Source organism: Mesoplodon mirus, assembly GCF_964341445.2.
Source record: "Mesoplodon mirus genome assembly, contig: HAP1_SCAFFOLD_1017, whole genome shotgun sequence".
Classification (NCBI taxonomy): Eukaryota; Metazoa; Chordata; class Mammalia; order Artiodactyla; family Ziphiidae; genus Mesoplodon; species Mesoplodon mirus.
In genome coordinates, this window is record NW_028295034.1 from 1 (window position 1) to 23,154 (window position 23,154).

The window sequence follows — 23,154 nt, forward strand, 5'->3', positions numbered from 1 at the left end:
GCTCAATTGTATGGTGATTCTATTTTTAATTTTTGAAGAACATCCATACTGTTTTCCATAGTGGCCACACCAATTTACATTTCCACTAACAATGCACAAGGGTTCCCTTTTCTCCACATCTTTGCCAGCATTTGTTATTTCTTGTCTTTTGGATAAGACCTATTCTGACAGGTTTGAGGTGATATCTCATTGTGGTTTTTTTTCTCTCTGTGCTTTGGTTAATAGCAACTTATAATACATGGTGGCTGTAAGAATTTATAACTCCAAAATCACAGCCTATCATTTTATATTATTTCATTTTGATCACAGCACTTACTAGCCACCTGATACATTCTTCTTTTTTTTTTTTTTTAATTGGAGTAGGTATAGTTGATTTACAATGTTGTGCTCATTTCTGCTGTACGGCAGTGACTCAGTTATACACATATATACATCCTTTTTTATATTCTTTTGCATTATGGCATATCCCAGGAGATTGGATATAGTTCCCTGTGCTATACAGTAGGACCTTGTTGTTTACCCATTCTAAAGGTAATAGTTTGCATCAACTAACCCCAGACTCTCAGTCCATCCCTTTCCCCACCCCTGACCTTGGCAACCACAGGTCTGTGAGTCTGTTTCTGTTTTGTAGGTAGGTTCATTTGTGCCATATTTTAGATTTCATATATACGTGATATCATATGGTATTTGTCTTTCTCTTTGACAGACTCCTCTTAGTATGATAATCTGTAGTTGCATCCATGTTGCTGCCAAATGGCATTATTTTGTTCATGTTTATGACTGAGTAGTATTCCGTTGTATATATGTATCACATCTTTATCCATTCATCTGTCAATGGACATTTAGGTTGTTTCCATGTCTTGGCTATTGTGAATAGTGCTGCTGTGAACATAGGGGTGCATTATCTTTTTGAATTATAGTTTTGTCCAGATATATGCCCAGGAGTGGGATTGCTGGATCATATGGTAATTATATTTTTAGTTTTCCAAGGAAACTCCATACTGTTTTCCATAGTGACTGCACCAACTTACATTCCCACCAACAGCGTAGGAGGGTTCCCTTCTCTCCACACCCTCTCCAGCATTTGTTATTTGTAGACATTTTAATGATGGCCATTCTGACCAGTGTGAGATGGTACCTCATTGTAGTTTTGATTTCTCATTGTGATTTTGATTTGCATTTTCCTGATGAGTGATGTTGAGCATCTCTACATTTGACTGTTGGCTATCAGTACGACTTCTTTGGAAAAATGTTTATTCAGGTCCTCTGCTTTTTTTTTTTTTTTTTTTTTTTTTTTTTTGCTGTACGCGGGCCTCTCACTGTTGTGGCCTCTCCCGTTGCGGAGCACAGGCTCCGGACGCGCAGGCTCAGCGGCCATGGCTCATGTGCCCAGCCACTCCACGGCATGTGGGATCCCCCCGGACCGGGGCACGACCCCGTGTCTCCTGCATCGGCAGGTGGATTCTCAACCACTGCGCCACCAGGGAAGCCCCCTCTGCTATTTTTTTTTTTTTTTTTTTTTTTCTTTTTGCGGTATGCGGGCCTCTCACTGTTGTGGCCTCTCCCGTTGCGGAGCACAGGCTCCGGACGCGCAGGCCCAGCGGCCATGGCTCACGGGCCCAGCCGCTCCGCGGCATATGGGATCCTCCCAGACCGGGGCACGAACCCGCATCCCCTGCATCGGCAGGCGGACTCTCAACCACTGCGCCACCAGGGAGGCCCCCCTCTGCTATTTTTTAATTGGATTGTTTGGGGGGGTTTTTTTGCGTTTTTTTTTTTTTTTTTTGCAGTACGCGGGCCTCTCACTGTTTTGGCCTCTCCCATTGCGGAGCGCAGGCTCCGGACGCGCAGGCTCAGCGGCCATGGCTCACGGGCCTAGCCGCTCCGTGGCACGTGGGATCTTTCCGGACCAGGGCACGAACCCATATCCCCTGCATCGGCAGGCGGACTCTCAACCACTGTGCCACCAGGGAAGCCCCGTTTGGGGTTTTTTGATAATGAGTTACATGAGTTCTTTATATATCTTGGATCTTAACCCCTTACTAGATTTGCAAATATCCTCTCCCATTCAGTAGATTGCCTTTTTGTTTCATTGATGGTTTCCATCGCTGTGCACAAGCTTTTTAGTTTGATGTAGTCCCATTTGTTTATTTTTGGTTTCATTGCCCTTGCCTGTGGAGTCAGATCCAAAAAAATATTGCTAAGACTGTTGTCAGGGAAGTTACTGCCTATGTTTTCTTCTGGGAGTTCTGTGGTTTTCAGGTCTTATGTTCAAGTCTTTAATCCATTTTGAGTTGATTTTTGTAGATGGTGTAAGCTAGTGGTCCAGTTTCATTCTTTTGCATGTAGCTGTCTAGTTTTCCCATCACCATTTGTTGATGAGACTGTCTTTTCTGCATTGTATATTCTTGTCTCCTTTGTCATAGATTGTGACCATATAAATATGGATTTATTTCTGGGCTCTCTGTTCTGTTGATCTGTGTCTGTTTTTGTGCTATTACCGTACAATTTTGATTACTGTAGACTTGTAGTGTAGTTTAAAATCAGGGAGTGTTATACCTTCAGCTTTGTTCTTCTTTCTCATAATCAGTTTGGCTATTCAGGATCCTTTGCAACTCTGTACAAATTTTAGGATTACTCTAGTTTTATGAAAAATGTCATGGGTACTTTGATAAGGATTGCATTAAATCTGTCGATTTCTTTGGGTAGTATGGACTTTGTTTTTGAATTTTATTTATTTCTTTATACAGCAGGTTCTTATTAGTTATCCATTTAATACATATTAGTATATACATGTCAGTCCCAATCTCCCAATTCATCACACCCCCACCCCCACCCCCACTTTCCCCCCTTGGTGTCCAGTATGGACATTTTAACAGTACTAAGTCTTCCCATCTATGAGCATGGTGTATTTTTTCATGTTTCTGTCATCTTTAATTTCTTTCATCAATACCTTGTAGTTTTCCAAGTACAAGTTTTTTACCTTCTTGGTTAGATTTTTTTCTAGGTAGTTTATTCTTTTTGATGCTATTGTAAATGGATTGTTTTCTTAATTTCTCTTTCTAATAGTTCATTATTAATGTATATAAACACAACAGATTTTTGTTAATTTTGTATCCTGCAACATTACTAAATTTATTTATTAGTTCTGACAGTTTTTTGGTGGAGTCTTTAGGGTTTTCTCCATAAAGTATCATGTCATCTGCAAATAGTCAGTTTTACTTCCTCCTTTCCAATTTGGGTATCTTTTATTTCTTTTTCTTGCCTAGTTGCTGTGGCTAGGATTTCCAATACTATGTTGAATAAAAGTGGCAGAAGTGTGCATCCTTGTCTTGTTCCTGATTTTAGAGGAAATGCTTTCAGCTTTTCACCACTGAATATGATGTTAGCTGTTGGTTTATCGTATATGCCTTTGTTATGTTGAGATACGTTCCCTCTATACCCACTTTGTCAACCCATCCTTGCATCCCTGGAATAAATTCTACTTGATTATAGTGTATGGTCCTTTTAATGTATTGTTGGATTCAGTTTGCTAATAATTTGTCAAGGATTTTTGCATCTGTGTTTATCAGGCATAGTAGCCTGTACATTTCTTTTTTTGTGGTGTTTCAGTATCAGGGTTATGCTGGCCTCATAAAATGAGTTTGGAAGTGTTTCCGCCTCTTCAGTTTTTTGAAATATGTTTGAGAAGGATAGGTATTAAATCTTCTTTAAGTACTTCATAGAATTTACCATGAAGCTCTCTGGTCCTGGTCTTTTGTTTTTGGGGAGCTTTTTGATTACTGATTCAATCACATTACTAGTAATTGATCTATTCACATTTTTTCTTCATGATTCAGTTTTAGAAGATTGTGTGTTTCTAGGAATTTATGTATTTCTTCTAGGTTATCTGACTTGTTGGTGTATAATTGTTCGTAGTAGTCTCTTACGATACTTTGTATTTCTGTAGTGTCAGTTATAGCTTCTCTTTCATTTCTGATTTGGGCCCCTTCTCTTTTTTTCTTATTGAGTCTGACTAAAGGTTTGTTAATTTTGTTTATCTTTTCACAGAACCAGCTCTTAGTTTCATTGATCTTTTTTTTTTTGTCTCCATTTCATCTATTCAGTATTTCTCATCTGACTTCTATTATTTCCTTCCTTCTTTGTTGGAAGTTTTTTCCTTTCAGCATATTTGAACATATCATGCCATCTCCTTCTGGACCACAAAGTTTCTGATGAAAAATCAGCTGATATTCTTATGGGGATTCCCTTGTCTGTAATTAGTTGTTTTTCTCTTGCTGCTTAAGATTCCCTCTTTACCTTTGACTTTTAACATATTAATTATAATGTGTCTTGGTATGAATCTCCTTGGGCTCATTTTGTTTGGGACTCTTGGTTCTTGCTGGACCTGAATGTCTGTTTCCTTCACCAGGTTAGGGACATTTTTAGCCATTATTTCTTCAGATAAGTTTTCTGCCCCTTTCTTTCTCTGTCCTCCTTCTGGGACCCCTATAATGTGGGTGTTAGTGCCCCTTTCTCTCTCTTCTTCTGCGACCCCTTAACACCGATGATAGTACACTTGATGTTGTCCCACAGTTCCCTTAAACTGTCCTCATATTTTAAAAATATTTTTTCTCTTTGCTGTTCTGTTGGGGTGATTTCTGCTACCTTGTCTGCCAGGTCACTGATCTGTTCTTTTCTACCATCTAGTCTGCTGTTGATTCCCTCTAGTGTATTTTTCAGTTCAATTATTATAATCTTCAGCTGTGTGAGCTCTGTTTAGAACTTTCTTATATTCTGTCTCTTTCTTGAGTTTCTCACTGTGTTCGTTCATTCATCTCCCAAGTTTGGTGAGCATCTTTAGGACTATGACTTTGAATTCTTTATTGGATAAATCACTTGCATCTGTTTCATTAAATATTTTTTCTGGGGTTTTATCTTGTTCCTTCATTTGGAACATGTTCCTCTGCTTCCTCATTTTGCTTGACTCTCCGTCTTTGTTTCTGTGTATTATGCAAAACAGTTACTGCCCCGTCTTGAAGGAGTGGCCCTGTGTGGGAGATGAACTGTATTTTTAACTTTTTCCTAGTTCTTGGTCATCTTATAAACTCTCTCTGTTTGTTTCACTCCCATGGAGTCTAGAAATGCAGTCCCACCCCCATCTGCCTGAGCCTGGTGCTCAAGGAGTGTCCCCTGTGTGGGCTACATGTGATTGTTGCCTCAGGTCGTGTCCCGCGAGTGGCATGAGATGGGGTAGGCGTGGCTGCTCGTTGTCCATGTTTGTCAGTGCTGCACACAGGCAGTGCAGGGCCGTGGGGTAGGGGGTACTCACCCACCACCACTGTTAGCAACTTAAGAGTGAGAGTGCAAAAAAGTGGCACCCACCAGTGCCATCAAGGTAGAGGGAATTTGTAAAAATGGCATCTGCCAGCATTCTGTCCCCAGAGAGAGTCCCAGCCAACTTCTGCCCCTCTGGTAGATGCTTTAAGATTAGCAAGTGAATCTCCTTCACATATGATCTGGGCTCTTTAAAGACTGCTACTTGTTGCTTAGGAAAGAGATGTGGGCAGGAAATATAAATTTTTGTGATGATAATGTTAAAGCCATAATTAGTGAATATATTTATCCAAAGCTTTATGTAGAGTGAAAGAGAACTTGTGGGTGAATCCAGGGATTTGTTGAAGAGCTCTTTGAATATGGAAAAATAGATAAGGACCAGGTCAGTAATAGAAGTAAGTGTTAAAGTGACAGAAACCACCAGTAAGGAAAAGAACATTTCAAGGAGGGTGTGCTTATGCATTCGTGACAAGAAACACTAAAGTGCCATTGAATTGGTAACTGAGAGCTGTTGGTGACCTTGGCAAGAGTCATTTCAGTGGTGTCCTGAGACTCAGAGGCAGATTGCAGTACATTAAGAAGTGAGTGGGAGATTTTAAAGTAGAGATAATTTTTTGGAAGGTTTGCCAGTGAAGGAAAAGAAGAGGGTGGGAGCTAGAAGGGACCGTAGATGCAAAGGAGGGATGACGATGATGATTTTAATAATTAAAGCAGTTGGAGCACAATTACATGCAAAGGGGAAGATGTGGAAGGTACAAGGGGAGGCTGCAGTTGGAGAGGGTGGAAGCTAATGGCTTGGTGGTGACTCATGAACTGATGTGTGCTTGGCTGTTTTGTGTATAGGGGTGGCAATACTGCAGAGAAGCATCCGACTTTATGCCCCCTTCTATTCGTCAGACATCCTCATTGCCTCCCCTCTGGGCTTGAGGACCATCATTGGTGGAGAAGGAGAGAAGAAGAGAGATTTTGACTTTCTGTCTTGTATTAAGCTTCTCATCATTGATCAAGCTGACATTTACCTGATGCAGAACTGGGAGCATGTCTTGGTAATGCTGGTCATTAACATTTAGAGACAAGAAGCTCAGTGGTTTGAGTCTGAAATGGTTATTAAAGTCCAGATTAAAACTCAGCTTGGAAATGGAAATATTCCACATTTTCCAATTTGAAAACGGGAAATGTTGTCCCCTCTTCTACCCACAAGTTGGTCAGTAAAGTATCCAGAAAGATAAAAATTCTTGTCAACATTTTCAAATCTCCAGAAAAGATTTCTTCCCCTTAAAAGTTGCTTCTAGTAATAGACCAGTTTAGTGTGGTTGGTTGGTTGGTTGGTTGGTTGGTTGGTTGGTTGGCTGATTGATTGAAATCCCTCCTCACCAGGAATGTTTTTATCTAAAATAGTTCCTCCTATTTATGCTCGTTCTCTTTTGTTTGGTCTTCAGTGGAGATGGGAAAACATTGCTCATGATTTCTTAATTTGTGATGTTTTACAGAGAAACGTAAGATGTTTTTGTCCCCCTACTGTAATTTGTACTATAATTTTTTTTCTCCCTCTCAACATACTCTGCAATGTTTTGGGGTTTAGGATTGTGCTTTGGAACAATCCTCATCACAGAACTATAGGTTTATTTTTATAAGGCATGTGAGAATTTACCTTTTCTACAACCCCAGGACTTGGAGTAAGTTTGGGACAGATAAAGGGGAGTACTTATTTATAAAGTAGGGAATAAACTTATAGTACTTGTGACCCTTCAATATACATTACAAGGTAAAAATATGATTAAAATAGAACAGGCATGTCGATGGTTGAGTCATCTTTATTTTGAGCAAAAGGCACATGTAGTCACTCAGGGAATTTTCTAACGTTTTGGGAGCCGAGTCATGGAAGGACAGCAGCTCTGTTTTCCGTGTCATTTCCCTTCTTGTCCAAGTCTGGAACTGAGTTGCTTATAGAGTGACCAGAGTGGCATTTCAGAATTTCCTTTAAAAGAAATATTCTGTATAGGTAGCATCTTGATCCTTTTTGAGAGATCCACAAGGTGGCCAGTTTGAGCTTTTCTTCTTGTTCGCTTGACTATGGGCAAGTCACTCACCCATCTGAGCCTGTTTTCTTGTTGTAATTTGGGAGATGATAGTATCTACTTCATGGGGTTAAATAAGATGATGGGCTTATAGAAAGGTTAGCAACGCCCAACAGGTAAGTGTTCAATAAGTATTAATGGAGTATTACTTCTGCTCAAAGCATTTGATGAACCACATGAACCTACTGCCCTTGGACTCACATGGGGTGGACTTTTCTCGAGTGCGCATGTGGAACCTCAATAATTGGTCCAAGTACTATCGTCAGACGCTGCTGTTTGGGGCCCTGCAGGATGCCCAGATCAACTCTGTGTTCAACAAGTACTGCGTCAATGTGCAAGGCCAGGTGGGTTCTCTCCTTCTTTCTCTGAATTTTCATGAAGTATTGTGTATTGTTTGGGTCATGAGGCAGAAGGAGAGGACAGCATTTGGTCAACAATGGGGATAGCTCACTTCCTAATGTTCTCACTGACTCCTGGCAGGTGGCTGTGAGGAACGTCCCGATGACAGGCTGCATCAGTCATGTCCTGGTGCAGCTCCCACATGTCTTCCAGAGGATGGAACCTGAAAACCTAGCTTCAGTGATTGATGCCAGGTACATTGGATCCCTGGGGGTCACAGAGAGGGATTTTACTTGGGCATTCAAATTTAGAATTGTATTCCACGTTGGCTTTCTTAGTTACCATTTACGAAATGAAATGAGATAATTGAATCCAATCATGCCATTGACAGAGGAGGACACTGAAGGCCAGAGAAATGGTGTGTTGTCCTAGTTCCAATAGTGTCAGGGTTAGTAAATCAAGGGTACTTTCCCCTAGACTGTGGCATTTTTAAATTACATTAATTTTTTAATGCCTCATGTCAACAACTTAATTCTAAGCCCTTCAGGGCAAGAACTGTTTTTCTAATTCTCTATGTAATTTCCCCGTCTTCTCATTGTGTTTAGTCAGGGGACCCATGGTAGCAGAATGGTGCTTAACACATGGTAGGTGTTCAGTAATTATTTGTTGACTGACTGATTGACAACTGAATGAATGAATGAATGATACAGTTACGTACTTCCTAGAATAATTCTCTGGGATATACCAGCATCACATCTATCCTTTATGATGAATAGTGTTGGCACTTACTTTTTGATGCGCTTAACAAGTTTTATCCCTATATAATCTCTTTGCAATGAGGTAGGCCAAATTGGCCTCTTAGGGGAGGTAGAAGGAGATTGTGACTTGCCCAGGGTCATGCAGTTGGCAGTGACACTATGGCTCACCTCTAGACCACTGACTCTCTGCCCTTTGCCTTTCCAAATCAGGTTTAACTTTTTCGTCAACAAGATTTTGCCTCAGTATCGTGATGCAGTCACGTCTCACACGCTTATCTATGTCCCCTCCTACTTTGACTTTGTGCGTCTCCGAAATTACTTCAAGGAGGAGGAACTGAACTTCACTCATATCTGCGAGTACACCCAGAAGTCTGGTGTCTCCAGGGCCAGACACTTCTTCCTTCAAGGAGAGAAGCAGTTCCTGCTCCTCACAGAGCACTTCCATTTCTACAAAAGGTAAAGTAGGGCCAGGTTTCAAGTGTCCTCTCTGGAGGGTCTGCTTCCAAGTGCATGGTGGGCTTTGCTGTGTTATAAGGTCCTCCCTTGCTTCACCTCCTGCAGACAAGCCAGAGTCTGGGGGGCTGGACAGACTTTTCTTGATTGGTTGGTTGGTTTTCTTTCAAAATGGGCATTGTTGGAAAAGGTGGTAGAAACGAATGAGTGACTACAGCATAACCTGTATACAGATCTGGAGTGGGTCCATACTTAGGGTACCTCCTGTAGCTGTGGGTATACCCCTCAAGAAGGATATTACAGAGTTGAGCAGCTCTCAACTGAATACAGGAAAGGGAGGAACCTGTCGTAGAAGCACAGATGAAACACCTGGGGACTGTGTGGTCTGTGGAGATGGAAGTTGAGTACAGGGTCAGTGTTCAGAAAGCTCTCATTTGTCCTGAGGCAGTGCACACACACTTCTGCACCAAGGAGAACCAGGACTAAGGGGCTCCTTGAAGTTTAGGAGAAGCAAAAGGTGAGGGGCTTAGAGGTGACTATTTAAGGGCTTCAGGGTTTGCTTCTTGCTGGCATCATTATTTGCTTTGTTCCAGTGAGTTGTTGTTTTCATTCATGTTGGAAATGGTATTTTGGGGGAGTTTGCACTCAGCAGGTCTAAAGAGCCCTTAGTTTTCCAAAAGCTTGATACATCAATGCAAGTCCTTTAAATGAAGTGGATGGATTGGAAAACTTCCCAGCGTGATTGTCTGTAGCAAGAGTGAGCTAAGCTGGGATGAGGACTGCTCTCAAGTAGCAGCTTTTCAAGGAGAGGGCATGATGTCAAAGGAGCCCTTTCTCTTAAGTAGGCAGGACAGTCTTCTGTCTTACACTGTTCATTTATTGACCAAACTGTTTTGTCCCCAAAGTCACTATAAAGACAAACCGAACACGTGCCATTAGCTTTGTACCCTGGACCAGGTTAGTGGGTGTTTAAGTTGAATGGAGATAATCTGCAACTGCCAATTATCTCAAGGTTCCCAGCTATAGATTTTTTTGCTTGAGAGGTCACCAAGGTGATGATGGGTATTTTGATCTGCAGTGTCTTTGTGATTTGATTTTTTCATTTGACCTTGGGAAAAGTACATGTATTTTACACTTTAGTATCCAGCTTTAAAATTCTGTATTTATATTCTCTATGGAAGTAGGCCGTGTTAGACATATTGCAGTTCATTTGTGAGCTAGCAAAAAACTTTCATCCTGAGGATTTGTTTTCTTTGGGGAGATGAAACCAGTAGAATCTTAGGATGGGATGGGCATTTGGTCATGATGGCCCTCCTGAGGGGAGGACAGTTCACAGTTCTTTCTCTGAGCATTATCAGTGGGTTAGCACAGGAAGGATTCTTAAGCAGGGGGCAATCAGAAACTCTGGAGGTAGGATTTCTGGAGGTGGGAAACGCTAGTGGGGTGTTTCTGAGTGCTCCCTGCCCCAGGGAGAACCCCAGTTATAGAAGTAACAGACCTCGCCTTTATAGACTGTATGCAGGAGCCAGCCTTGCAAGTCAGTTGTGGTTGCCTCATTTATCTTTAACAGTTGTCAGGTAACATAGACATCGGGAATGTCCTTAGTTTTGGGTCCTGTCACAGTGTTACGCCATATTTGTAGGGGTCACCGAAGACCCAAAGCACATACAGGAGAGGAGGAAGGCAGGGGAAGAGGTGCAGAAGACCATGGGAATTGTTACTAACTGCCCCTCTGAAGAGGTTCTGGTCACGTGCTCTTATTTCCAGGAGATGCCTAGTCTCTACTGTGCACGAATTGGTCCTAAGAGAGATTTTCTTGGGTTTTAAATATAATACCTATTGGAATTGGTTTTGTTGTTTTATTTTGCTTTAAAAATACTCTCATTATAAGAGTATTACACAATTATTGTAGAGAACCTAGAAAATCTAGGTTAAAAAAATGGGATCACCTATCATCTTACTGATATAAATACCCATTTTGGTGTATTTCTTTCCTGTCTCTTTGATGTAAAAAACATGTGCACGTGCACACACACACAGACACAGGCATTTTAAAAAGGACACCAACATTGGGATCACAGTGTACACATTTGGATTTTTCTTTCTTTTATCTTGAATGTTTTATGTGCTTATTGAAAAAAAGCTTAAATAAGTTAGCATTTTGGTATATACTTGTATGTTATGGATGTATTTTTAAGTTAATATATATATATAGTTCTACTATATCCTGCCCCCGCTCCAACTTTTTATTTGGGAAGATTTCATTTCAAAAGACACTGTAAGACTATCCCAGTGAACATCTCTAACTCCTTCCACTTAGGCTTCACCAGCTGTTAGCATTTTGCCACATTCTCATGCACCCACATTCTCTGTCTCTCCTTCTCTCTTTCCACTCACATCTCTTATTTTTTCTTCCTGAACCATTTGAGAGTAAATTATGGGAGGCTTCGTGACACTTAACTCCTAAATCTTTCAGCCTGTAGAGCTTAAAAACAACATTCTTTTATCTAACCACAACACCATTAACATACCACTTGACATTACTGCAGTAATACCATCTAATATTTAGTCTGTATGCAAATTTTCCTAGTTGTTCCCAAAATGACTATTACAGCTGCTTCTCACCACCCACCCCCCGCTCCAATCCAGGATTTAGTTAAGAATCCTACGTTGCATTTGCGTGACATGTTTCTTTAGTCTATTTTAGCAGTTCTCAAGCAGGAGCAGTTTTGCTCCCCAAGGGACATTTGGAAATATCTGGAGACATTTTTGGTTGGTACAGTTGGAGGGTTACTCTAGTGGTCTAGTGGTTCAAGCGGGTCAAGGCCTGGGTGCTGCTAGACGTCCTACAGTGCACAGGACAGCCCTTACACCAAAGAATTACCTGGCTTAAAATGGCAGTAGTGCCAGGGTTAAGAAACCCTGATCTAGAATAATTCTCTGCCTTTGTTTCTTGCTGTGATACTGATATGTTTTGAAGAGTCCAGTCCAGTTTCCTATAGAATGTCCCACATCTGGATTTGGCTGTTTTCTTATTATTTAGATCAGTGTTCCCAAACTTTGCTACATATTAGAATCCCCTTGGGGAGCTTTTAAAAATCTGAATGCCCTGGTCATACCCCAGTATCAATTAAATCATGGTGTTTGGGGATGGGGACCAATTACAGGTATTTTTAAAAAACAAATAGGTGATTCAGTGAGCATTAGAGTTCGGGGACCAAAGATTTAAACATAATTTTAGTAAGAATTCTACATAGAGGATATTGTGTACTTCCCCCTGCATCTCCTCAAGAGGCCCAGGGTGTCAGTTTGTCCCATTTTTGGTGATACTAAATGTAATCACTTGGTCAAGGTAGGTCTGCTAAATCTTTACATTGTAAAAATACCTTTTCTGTGTAATTATAAGTAATCTTTAAGGTGTGTATAGCATCCTTTTTAATGGTTGCATAGTGTTACATTGTATGGGTATATAATTAACCCAGTTTCCTTTTAATGGGCATATTGATTTGTTGTTTTCTGTTATTATATACAATAATGCCAAGAGCATCCATATGCGTAGTTGATGGCATAGTTGCCTAGGCATTTCCTTAGGATAAATTTGGAAAGGAAAACTTATTTGTTCAAAAGCTGTACCCAGTTTAAAATTTGCTGTGTGTTGCCACTCCCATCTTCTCCCCTCCCCGGTGAAATACACACTCACAATAATTTATACTCCATTAGCCTATTTCTGTAAATTCTGTAAATATTTCTGTAAATTCTCCTTTTTTCCAGTGACTTGATAGTCAAAATGATACCTCATGGTTTTAATGTCTTTTTCTTGCTTTTCTGTGTTTTTTGTAATTGTCAGTTGAACGTAGTGCCTGAGTAAGTAGCTGGCCTGGACGCCTCTTCTGTCAGGCCACTAGCGTGGCAGTTGTGAATCTAGTTAGGATTTGGTTGTTACCGTCGTTGCCTTCTATTTACCACAAACTGCCAGTTCCTCCAGCAGACAGTGGCCCACTGTGGGGCCCAGTGCTGGAGGGCCTTGTCTCAGTGTCCTGCTCCCCTCTCAGCTTTCACCATGCCCTGCACCCCTGTGCCGAGGGAGAGCCTCTCCCACGCTCCGGCCCCTCCCCCAGCAGCAGGCTGCTCCTGCTCGCTCCTCCCCTAAGGCTTGAAGTGGGGCAGTTGTTCTCCTCCTGGTCCAGCTCAGATGCAGGCAGGTTCTGTCCATCCTGGGCTTTGGAGCTGGCGCTTTCTCAGGGCTCCTGCACCACCCTCCATGGTGGCCAGCCTCTGCCTTGTTCTACGAGGGGTCTTGGTGGGGAAGAGTTCCCTGCATCTCTGCAGTGGTGGCAAACATCTGCTTACATCAGTGCAGGATCTTGGGCTGAACAGGCTTCATGCCCTTTCCCCAGTCTTCATGCCCTTTCCCCTTTCCCCAGACTGCTCTTCTGACTGGATGTAAGTCCTGTGGTGGGGAGGGATGGGGTGAGGGGTTAATGCTCCTCCCTTAGGGCACACAGTTTTGCTGCTTCTGACTCCACCCTGGCAGTTGACCTTTGCCCCCTCACTGGCTTCAGGCTTTAGCTTCATATACAACATGGCTCTGGGAAGAGAGTGAGTTTTCATGTCTGCACCACCATCGGGGTCTCTCAGGTCTTCTGCCTTGCGTCCAGCCTTTCCAGGGCTCCCAGTGGAGACCTTTGGAAAAGCCATCATGACTGTGAAGTAAAGGAGTGTCCGGGAATCCCAGGGATTCTGAACTGTCATGCAAGCCCATAATTGCCCTTTAAGAACTTGTTAAAAGTGTAGCTTTTTTCTTCCTACCCACTTTCTTAGCAGCTGCCCTCTTCCCCACTGTGCTCTGCCAAAGGTGAAGTGGTTCATATGTCCTGTCTTTCTTCAGACCATCTTGTCACTCTTTGGAATTCAGTCAGTGATGGGCTGAAGCTGGCTCATACCAGCTCTTAAGGTATGGTTGCACATCTCTTCCCAGTTCCAAGTTCAGCAACATGACACTGGTAGCTTGAAATGGAGTATTTACACCACAGAAATTGGCAAATGCTTCAAATCAGCACCTATCCTCCCCCACTGAGAATCAGTTGTTAAACACACACCAGGGCACCGTTGAATCCGTTCACTTGGTTGCCCTGTGACATCAGCTGTCTAGGCTCAGGAAAAGGAACACTGTTGTAGATTATCTTTTTCTTGTTAGCACGGGAGCAGTATTCTCTTGAGTTTTCTACATACTAAGCAGAAATGGAACTCTGTGTTTGTTTTGATAACTACTGAGGCAGAACTGTGTTTTTTCAACATCATTAGCCATTAAAATTCCTTTATGGAAAGAGGATGTGGAAAGCTGATCCAAGTAATGGGCTGCAGTTATATTTTGGGAGAGGAGGGTCTCCAGAGAGATCAGGATGAGCCAAGGGATAAAAAGACAAGGAAAACTTACCGTCCATGAATAAAATAAAATTCCCGAGGGAGTCTGACATCAGCCCTGTATGAGAGTCTTAACAGGAAAAATCAGAAACTTGTCAACGTATAAAATCTTTGGTCATGGAGCCCAAGAGGGAATGATTGATCTCAACCCGAACCGTAAGGCGCGTCCCTAGGGTCTGCACCCCCCCCACACCATGCAGCCCTGTGCAGCAGGGAAAGAAGCGAGGAAGCTGTTGAAATTAATTGCCTTCCCATAATGCCTAATGGGTCCTCGGGCAGGATTTTGTAAATGGGTGAACTTGGGACATCTGCCATGGAGTTAACATGTCTACAGAATGACAAGAAAAGACTAATGGGAGTGCATTTACAGTTTATGCTGTTTATTTTATGTACTGGGTCTGGTCTGACCTCATCTCCATTACAGAACACTGTTTTGCCTGATTATAATTAGGATAATGTTAAATTGGAAATGCCTGCTTTTCAAATTTTCTGCGACAGATTTCTAATCCTTGTCTACTATTCTTCCCCACCCTACCTCAGTCTGCTCAGATTAGGCTCAAGAAGTGCAAATTCATTTTATCATTATCTTAAGCCAAACATTAGGAATTCAAATACACTGTCACAAAAAATGAGCCCCTCCAGCTCAAATTTGAGTAACTTTTGGTCTGTGTGTTATTTGTGCCATGGTCTTTCTCCTTGCATGAAACAGCGAGAGTGACTATGTCCCTGTAAAACTCTTCGGTGGCTTTTCCATAAAATTTCTCATGTAGACATAGCCTCTCTTTCTCCTTCTAACAGATACACAATAAAAGGCATCAGGAACCTAATTTTCTATGAACTGCCAACATATCCCCACTTCTACAGTGAAGTCTGTAACATGCTGCAAGCCGCCACCAGAGGAGAGGAAGCTGCCTGGACCTGCACTGTCCCCTACTCCAAGTACGATGCCCAGAGGCTGTCTGCTGTGGTCGGGGTGGAGCGGGCTGCACAGATGCTGCAGTCCAAGAAGAACGTCCACCTTTTCATTACTGGAGAGAGATGAGAATTGGTTGGACAGGAAATGGTGTTTGGTGTGATATGTCATGCTTGATTCTGTGTCTCTTGGACCTGATTCTGATCACTTACACAAAGAAGGGCTGCAACAAGGAAGGAGCACCAGGCAGGTTCTTAGCAGATACTTCTTTCTTTTCAGACCATATATACCTGAAAAGTTCCGTGTAAACCAGATTTTGGTAAAACCCATCTTTCAGAGGTCAGGGGAGAGCTCATGGAACTCTGAGAAGTTGATAGAAGGAATCTTCTACTTGTGAATTTTTTTGTACGCCATAAATTCTTTTGTTGTGATTTCACCTCTAATTTATTACACTTGGTAAACTCTTTCAGATTTGCCTGTTTCTATTGGACACCTTCTTAAAGTGAGGCATGCATTTCTTTGCTTGTGAGAACTGGTTATGAGAAATTGGAATACTTCTTGCTGTTGAATATCATCTTAGTTTTGGATCGCAAAGGTTTTGCAAAACTGTTATTTTTCCCCAGCCAAACTTTTTTAAACCTTAAATATTCTATTTTAATTCAACCTAGAAGAGCACATTCGTTCACTGATCTTTTTTTAACTCCTAAATGTTTTAATGAAAATATATACTTAAAAATCACATTATATAAAATAACATGAATTTCTACCTTATTTCAAGAAATAATTTTATGAAATTCTTGATGTCACAAATTCATCGTCAACATCACTGTCTTCATTGCTATAGTCATTTTTTAAGTCATATAACATAAAAAGGAAAAGAAGTTACACTTTTAAAAACATTTTTAGGGAGTTCCCTGGCGGTCCAGTGGTTTGGGCTCGGCGCTTTCACTGCCGAGGCCCAGTTTCAGTTCCTGGTCAGGGAACAAAGATCCTGCAAGCTGCACAGCGTGGCCCAAAAAAAAAAAAAAAAAAAAAAAAAAAAAATTGAACTATTCCTCAGACAGAAAAATTACCAATTCAGAACCTGAATCATCTGAAAATAAATTGCCAAGTTGCTGGGCCTGTCACTCCTAAAAATCACTCCTGAATTTAGTATGTATTTCATGTAAACAAGGACATTTTTCTATGTAACCTCAAAACCACCGTCAAATCAGGAAATTGCCACTAATCCTTGGGCCCCATTCAGATTTTGCCAAATGTCCCAATAACAACCTTTATAGCAAAAGGATGCAGTTCAGAGTTACATACTGCTTTGAGTTGTCATATCTCTGTAGTGGCCTTTATTCTGAATGGTACCTCAGCTGTTTCTTGGCTTTCTTGACCTTTTTTTTAATTTTTAAATTAAAAAAAAAATTTAAACATCTTTATTGGAGTATAATTGCTTTACAATGGTGTGTTTCTGCTTTATAACAAAGTGAATCAGCTATACATATACCCCCGTATCTCCTCCCTCTTGCGTCTCCCTCCCACCTTCCCTATCCCACCCGTCTAGGTGGTCACAAGGCACCGAGCTCATCTCCCTGTGCTATGCGGCTGCTTCCCACTAGCTATCTATTTTACACTTGGTAGTGTATTATAAATCCATGGCACTCTCTCACTTCGTCCCAGCTTATCCTTCCCCCTCCCCATGTCCTCAAGTCCATTCTCTACGCCTCCGTCTACCTAGCCTGCCCCTAGGTTCTTCAGAACCTTTTTTTTTCTGATTCCATATATATGCATTAGCATACGGTATTTGTTTTTCTCTGACTTACTTCACTCATGTATGACAGTCTCTATGTCCATCCACCTCACTACAAATAATTCAATTTCATTTCTTTTCATGGCTGAGTAATGGACGTTGACACTTTAGAAGATTACAGGCCAGTTACTTTGGATGGTGTTTCCTGTCAGATTAGGTTAGGTTAGGTTTAGTTTATGCATCTTTGGCAGGAGCAGCATAGAAGCAATGCTGCGTCTTCCTCGCTGCATCTCTTCAAGCGGTGCATGATTTCCACCTGTCCCATCATTATGACACTAACTGACCACTTGTTTAAGGTGGTGCTTGCCAGACTTTTCCACTATAGAATCACTCATTCCCCCTTTATTAATTTATATTAATATTACAAGTATGGATTCTTCAGTTTTTATTCAGTGGGTTGTAATTGGTTATTATCGTTATTCCTTTAGATGCTTAAATGGTCTCAGATGTGGCCAGCAGGAACACCTTCAAGCTGGCTCCTGTGTCGTCTTGACACATCCCCCTTTAACTTGGGCATTTCTTTATTTTCTGACACTATAAGACATTCCAAGTTTGTCTTGTACTTTCCCTATTCCAGCCCTGCTTGCTTTAGTGGAAAATTACCTTAAAGCGAAGATTTGAGTGCTAAGTGTACCCAGTACTGTTGTGGAGCCACTGGTCCCAGGCCATCTCAGTGGTCAGAGTTTGGGAATATCTGCATGTGTGTATATGTATACACATACCTATGTGCCCATGACATCTAAATTTATTTCTGTATCCATATATTGAAAACCATGAATTTACACCTTACCTCCAATTTCAGACTAACAACACAGGGTTCCTTTTGTTTTCTCCCTTTCCAAACTTGTAACTCCCTTGTCAGATAGACATGTGGCTCCCATTAGGCTCAGTGGAACAACCCATATTGGTACAGATTTTCTTCCTCTTGGACATGCTTAAAATTGCTCATCAAAAAAAAAAAAAAGTGAAATCACTTTTGGGGTACTTTTCCTGCTAGATAGTTAAATAGGCATTTTTATTTGTCTCTCAACATGGAGAGTAGAACTATTCATTCCATATATAGATGGGTTCCTAAAGTTTTGCAAATTTATAGGCTTAAGCCAGCCAAACTCATGGTACAAAGAACATTTTCTTAAATATATATTTTTAAAATGGAGTATAGTTGATGTACAATGTTGCATTAGTTTCAGGTGTACAGCAAAGCAAATCAGTTATACATGTATCCACTCTACAAAGAACTGTCTTATCCATAGAGTGCCCTGTGGTTATTGGCATATTTGTGCTGTGTTTACCATAGAGCCTGTGTATTATGAGAAAAGAAACGAGTTATTTGCCTAGTTCAGAGATATGAGGAAGAAGGGACTCTGATTACCCCCATCTTCTATTTCCATATTCTTTTCCCTGTGAATTGTAGCTAATTCATGGCTTTCATTATCACTATTCACAAGACTCTCAAATCTCCATCTTCTCTGGACCTCCACTCACATGTGAGCCTGGATTTCAAGTCTATGTATAGCCCCAGAAATACATGTTTTTTTTAAGCATCCCTACTGATTTTAATGCTAGCTTGTAGCCAGCTAACTGCTTCTCGCCTACAGAGAACACTGAGGGTTTCAAGTGCGAACCAAGCAGTATTGCTTCTGTTCCTGGATCAGCACCTGGGAAAGAAGGTAAGCCTCAGCAGTGGCGCTGGCTCCTGAGTTGATTGCAAAGAGTTGACTTTTTGGAGTGGTTTCATCAAAAGCATGCCTTAACGTCAGGTCTCTCACACAAAATAAGGGAGAGAAGAGGGTCTACTGGACCACGGATAACAACACCTGAGCTGGAATTATACACAATCTTGATATTTCTTAGCAAGGCTCATCTTCAGCAAGCAAGTACCTATATAGTGCTGGTAGAAAACAGACAAAGGAATGGTCCCAATCCTGGGAAGAGGTAGAATTTTAAGGGAGGAAGAGGAACTTAACCAGAAAGTAAGAGTTTTAAACTTTTTTTTTCTTCCCATAGTAATAACAACTTAGCACTTTTCTCTTTGAGGGGAAAAAAGCTTTGAGTCATGAATGCTTTCTGCAGCTGGCTGCACCATATGCAGTATTCAAAAGACAAGAACTAGCTAATCATAGAGAACCAGCGGCAGCTTAACAGCCCTCTGCTGGCTTCCAAAGGGCTTATAATTGAGTGCAGATGGTCCCGGCAGGATGGGTATGAATCCCTGCTGACTCCTCACATCCCAGAGGGCCAAGGGGGGCTCATGAAGCCTCCCAGCCCTGATTGTGCCCTCGTGGGAGCCACTGAGGAAGGAGGGGAGGCAGGTGGTGTGAGAGCCTGCTGGCTGCCTCCTGCCCAGCCTTCCCTTGGCTGTGTGGACAGATCTTCAGGCTGCAGAGTGTAGCTTTGATGAGTCTAGGGTCTCAAGATTATAGAAGTCCTGGGGTAAGGGAGCAGGGTTGGGGGTTCTTTATACTCATTGGAAGAGCCTCATCGTGTAACCTGCAGGTGGCTGCAGGGCGCCAGAGCCTCACGGAGGAGGGGTGTGGTGGGCACTGCACAGACTGCTGCTTTCAGGGAGCATCCTCCTGGGGGTGGGGCCCTCACAGCCGGCCCGGCCTCTCCTTCCCATCTCTTTCCCAGCTTCTCTCTTTAAAGGAGTCATGGTAGTCATCCTTGCACCATTCACAAAAAGCTTTTCTGGCTTTTCTAGCTAAACAATTCTAAACAAATTTCAGTCTCATTCAAAAAAAAAAGAACTTTTCTAGCTAAGTAGAATTCTAAACAAATTTCAGTCTGCTTTTAATACCAGAGTCAGTGAATTGGGAGTAGATACACAGATAATCCAAAATTCATGTAGTCTTTGGAGGGAGAAAGAGAGAATGAACCTACCACGTCTAGCTGACAGCACAAAGTGCATTTCTTTCTAAAGACCTGTATTTCTTCCTCTTATACCATATGCTCTAGCCAGAGCTGCAATAAAATTCTATGTATTTTATGTCCTGTTTCTGAGCTGAACACGCGTTCCTATCCCCTCATCGATTGCCTTGTTTCTGTGAGGACCCTCCTTTCTTCAGATGTGGGAAGGAGTTCTCTCTGCATTGCTTGCATCTCAGTATAATTCCTGGATTTGCCTTTCACCTCTGGCCACGTTGCCATCATTCCTGTGGGAGGGAGGTGAGAGCATGAGAAAGAACAGAGGTCTGGACCTCAATCAAACGGGCTGGCTGTCTCAATAGTTAAGAGTCCTATGCGCCAAAGGAGTCAGGGCTGAGATTGGATTGCTACAAGGCTTGCTCGCCCTGCACAGAGAAATCTGAACCTGGTGGGCAGCTCCACCTAGGTGTCACCCTCACTGCTGGGCGGAACACCTGCACTTGCTTGTCCTCCTGGCCCCCACAGTGGGCGGGGCATGGCACAGTCCGGGCCAAGTTGTCATGGTCTTCAGGCTTGGGCCTCTGCAGCTGGCTGGGACTGGTGGGAGCTGTAGCCTCAGCTGACAAGGGCAAAGAAGGCAGTCTTTGCTGCTTGGCTGATTTGGAAGCTGTGCCGAATTCCTGCCCATCTGTTCTCCCAACTGAGCCAAGGCCAAAGCTGTCTAGCTCTTGACAACCCAGGGAATGACATGGAGCCCTGTGTCCTGCAGCCCTCATTCTCACTGCACCCTGCAGCCCCTCTCATCTGTCAGTTTGACTCCCCACAGAGATGGCCCTGGGCTCACAGCTGCTGTTTGCCCACAGATGTTCATGGATTTCTGCCTTTTGTGTTCATCATTTTTCAAAACCAGCCCTGAGCTGGGTGCTGACACCAACATTACCACCAACCCACTGTGGCTCTGTGCAGGTCCTCCTGGCCACCTCTCAGCTTTCTCATCTTTAGAAAGCGGGGTACAATCTCCACTATCCTGACAGAGGGACATGAGAGAAAGTAGAAGAGACTGCTGTTGTTTGCCCTGTACTCGCCTCCTACTTCCCTAGTAAGAGGACCCTGGATTTTATTGGGTGACAAAGTGCCCAGTCCCCCTTGCGGTAGGGTGTGGCCAGGGAAAAGAGCACTAACCTTGGGGCAGACTCTTAGGAGAGCTCTTTGAAACTGGTAGGAACACCACTTTTTCCTCTTGCTCTTCCCTTTTTCCTGCCTGCAACACAGAAGTGATGGTGGAGCCAAAGGGCAGAAGGAGCCTGGCTCTCAGGTCATATCCTGAAGCTGCATCCCAGCTCTGCATGGTCTCTCTTCACACTTTTCTGTGAAAACCTAAATCCCTCATTTGTTTCAGCCACTGAGGCCAGGCAGTATTGTTGGCCTCAGGCTGTATTGCCAAGTCCTAACGGCTACAGAGGACAAAAATGGGATCACAAGTCCTGAAGTCCAAAGGCTCTGCCTATTCTTTCTTCTTTCTTCTTGTCTCTGCAGGAACCAGCATAGAGATTGTGCTTCAAGGTTGACGCCTGGCCATTTGGTGACAGTGCGGAGTGAGCGCTAAGACGTGTCTGGCTTTGTGCCACCACTTCCGTCATCTCCAATCCAACTGGATCTGTAAGAATGAGGGAGGACATATGTCTCCTCATAGGGTTTATGGAAACTGATGGTGGCAGAAAAATAACTGGCAAGAAAACAGACTTCAATTCTCTGAAAGTCGGCGACCACCTGCTTTTCATTTCTTCAGGTGTATTTCAAAGCAAAACTAGGAAATGGGTCCAGATCCCCAGTTTGGTAGCAACTTAGAGGTCTTGTGGTCCAATCTGCTGCTTGACCCCTGAGTCGCCTATAGGTTGTCTCTGAGAGGGAGATCAGCTCAGTGCGTCGTGACCACCTAGAGGGGTGGGAGGGAGAAGCAAGAGGGAGGGGATATGGGGATATATGTATATGTATAGCTAATTCACTTTGTCATACAGCAGAAACTAACACAACATTGTAAAGCAATTGTACTCCAATAAAGATGTTAAAAATAAAAACAGGACTATCATACAGAGTGAAGTAAGTCAGAAAGAGAAAAACAAATATATATTAACATATGTGGAATCTAGAAAAATGGTATAGATGATCTTATGTGCAAAGCAGAAATAGAGACACGGATGTAGAGAACAAATGTATGGTTCCAAGGGAGAAGGGGCGGTGGTGGGATGAATTGGGAGATTGGGATTGACATATATACACTATTTTTTAATACTTTTTTTAACATCTTTATTGGAGTATAATTGCTTTACAATGGTGTGTTAGTTTCTGCTGTATAACAAAGTGAATCAGCCGTATGTATACATATATCCCCATAGCCCCTCCCTCTTGCATCTCCCTCCCACCCTCCCTATCCCACCCCTCTAGGTGGTCTCGAAGCACCGAGCTGATGTCCCTGTGCTATGCGGCTGCTTCCCACTAGCTATCTGTTTTACACTTGGTAGTGTATATATGTCCATGCCACTCTCTCACTTCATCCCAGCTTACCCTTCCCCCTCCCCATGTCCTCAAGTCCATTCTCTATGCCTGTGTCTTTATTCCTGTCCTGCCCCTAGGTTCTTCAGAACCATTTAAAAAAAATTTTTTTTTCTAGATTCCATATATATGTGTTAGCATATGGTATTTGTTTTTCTCCTTCTGACTTACTTCACTCTGTATGAGTCTCTAGGTCCATCCACCTCACTACAAATAACTCAGTTTCGTTTCTTTTTATGGCTGAGTAATATTCCATTGGACATATATACACTATTAATACTATGTATAAAATAGATAACTAATGAGAACATACTGTATAGCACAAGGAACTCTACTCATTGCTGTGTGGTGACCTAAATGGGAAGAAAATCCAAAAAAGGAGATATATGTACATGTATAGCCGATTCACTTTGCTGTACAGCAGATACTAACACAACACTGTAAAGCAACTATATGCCAATAAAAATTCATTAAAAGAAATAACAGGATCTGAACCCAGGTAGTATGATTCCCCCAAACCCACACTGTTTTTCACTAGTTGATGCTTCTCTAAAACAAAAACAAAAAAGCACTCAATAGATTGTAGCTATTATTATTACTACCCCTTTAAAAGGAGAGATCTGAAATTGTTGAACTCTTAAAAAGACGGAGGATTAT

At 42.3% G+C, this 23,154-nt stretch overlaps 1 protein-coding gene and 1 long non-coding RNA gene across 2 annotated transcripts; one reads left to right on the forward strand and one right to left on the reverse strand.

The window, feature by feature from the left end:
• The first annotated feature begins 1,730 nt into the window (after nt 1-1,730).
• LOC309797815 (U3 small nucleolar RNA-associated protein 25 homolog) lies at nt 1,731-16,704 on the forward strand. Its single transcript, XM_082646218.1, has 5 exons — nt 1,731-6,362; nt 7,556-7,738; nt 7,875-7,987; nt 8,702-8,947; nt 15,167-16,704. Exons 1-5 carry the CDS (start codon nt 6,339-6,341, stop codon nt 15,408-15,410), a joined length of 810 nt encoding a protein of 269 aa, XP_082502344.1. The 5' UTR covers nt 1,731-6,338; the 3' UTR covers nt 15,411-16,704.
• LOC309797816 lies at nt 16,250-22,225 on the reverse strand. The gene is made up of 2 exons (XR_014292805.1): nt 21,127-22,225; nt 16,250-20,231 (listed from the first exon to the last, which is right to left on the reverse strand). It is a non-coding gene; the product is annotated as an uncharacterized lncRNA (long non-coding RNA).
• Nucleotides 22,226-23,154: the final 929 nt, after the last annotated feature.

Excerpts from the sequence above, each read along its gene's own strand:
- LOC309797815 (XM_082646218.1), top strand. The coding sequence starts at position 6,339 with ATGCAGAACTGGGAGCATGTCTTG. Across the intron at positions 7,739-7,874 it reads GCGTCAATGTGCAAGGCCAG|GTGGCTGTGAGGAACGTCCC; the intron begins GTGGGTTCTCTC and ends GACTCCTGGCAG. Across the intron at positions 8,948-15,166 it reads CACTTCCATTTCTACAAAAG|ATACACAATAAAAGGCATCA; the intron begins GTAAAGTAGGGC and ends TCCTTCTAACAG.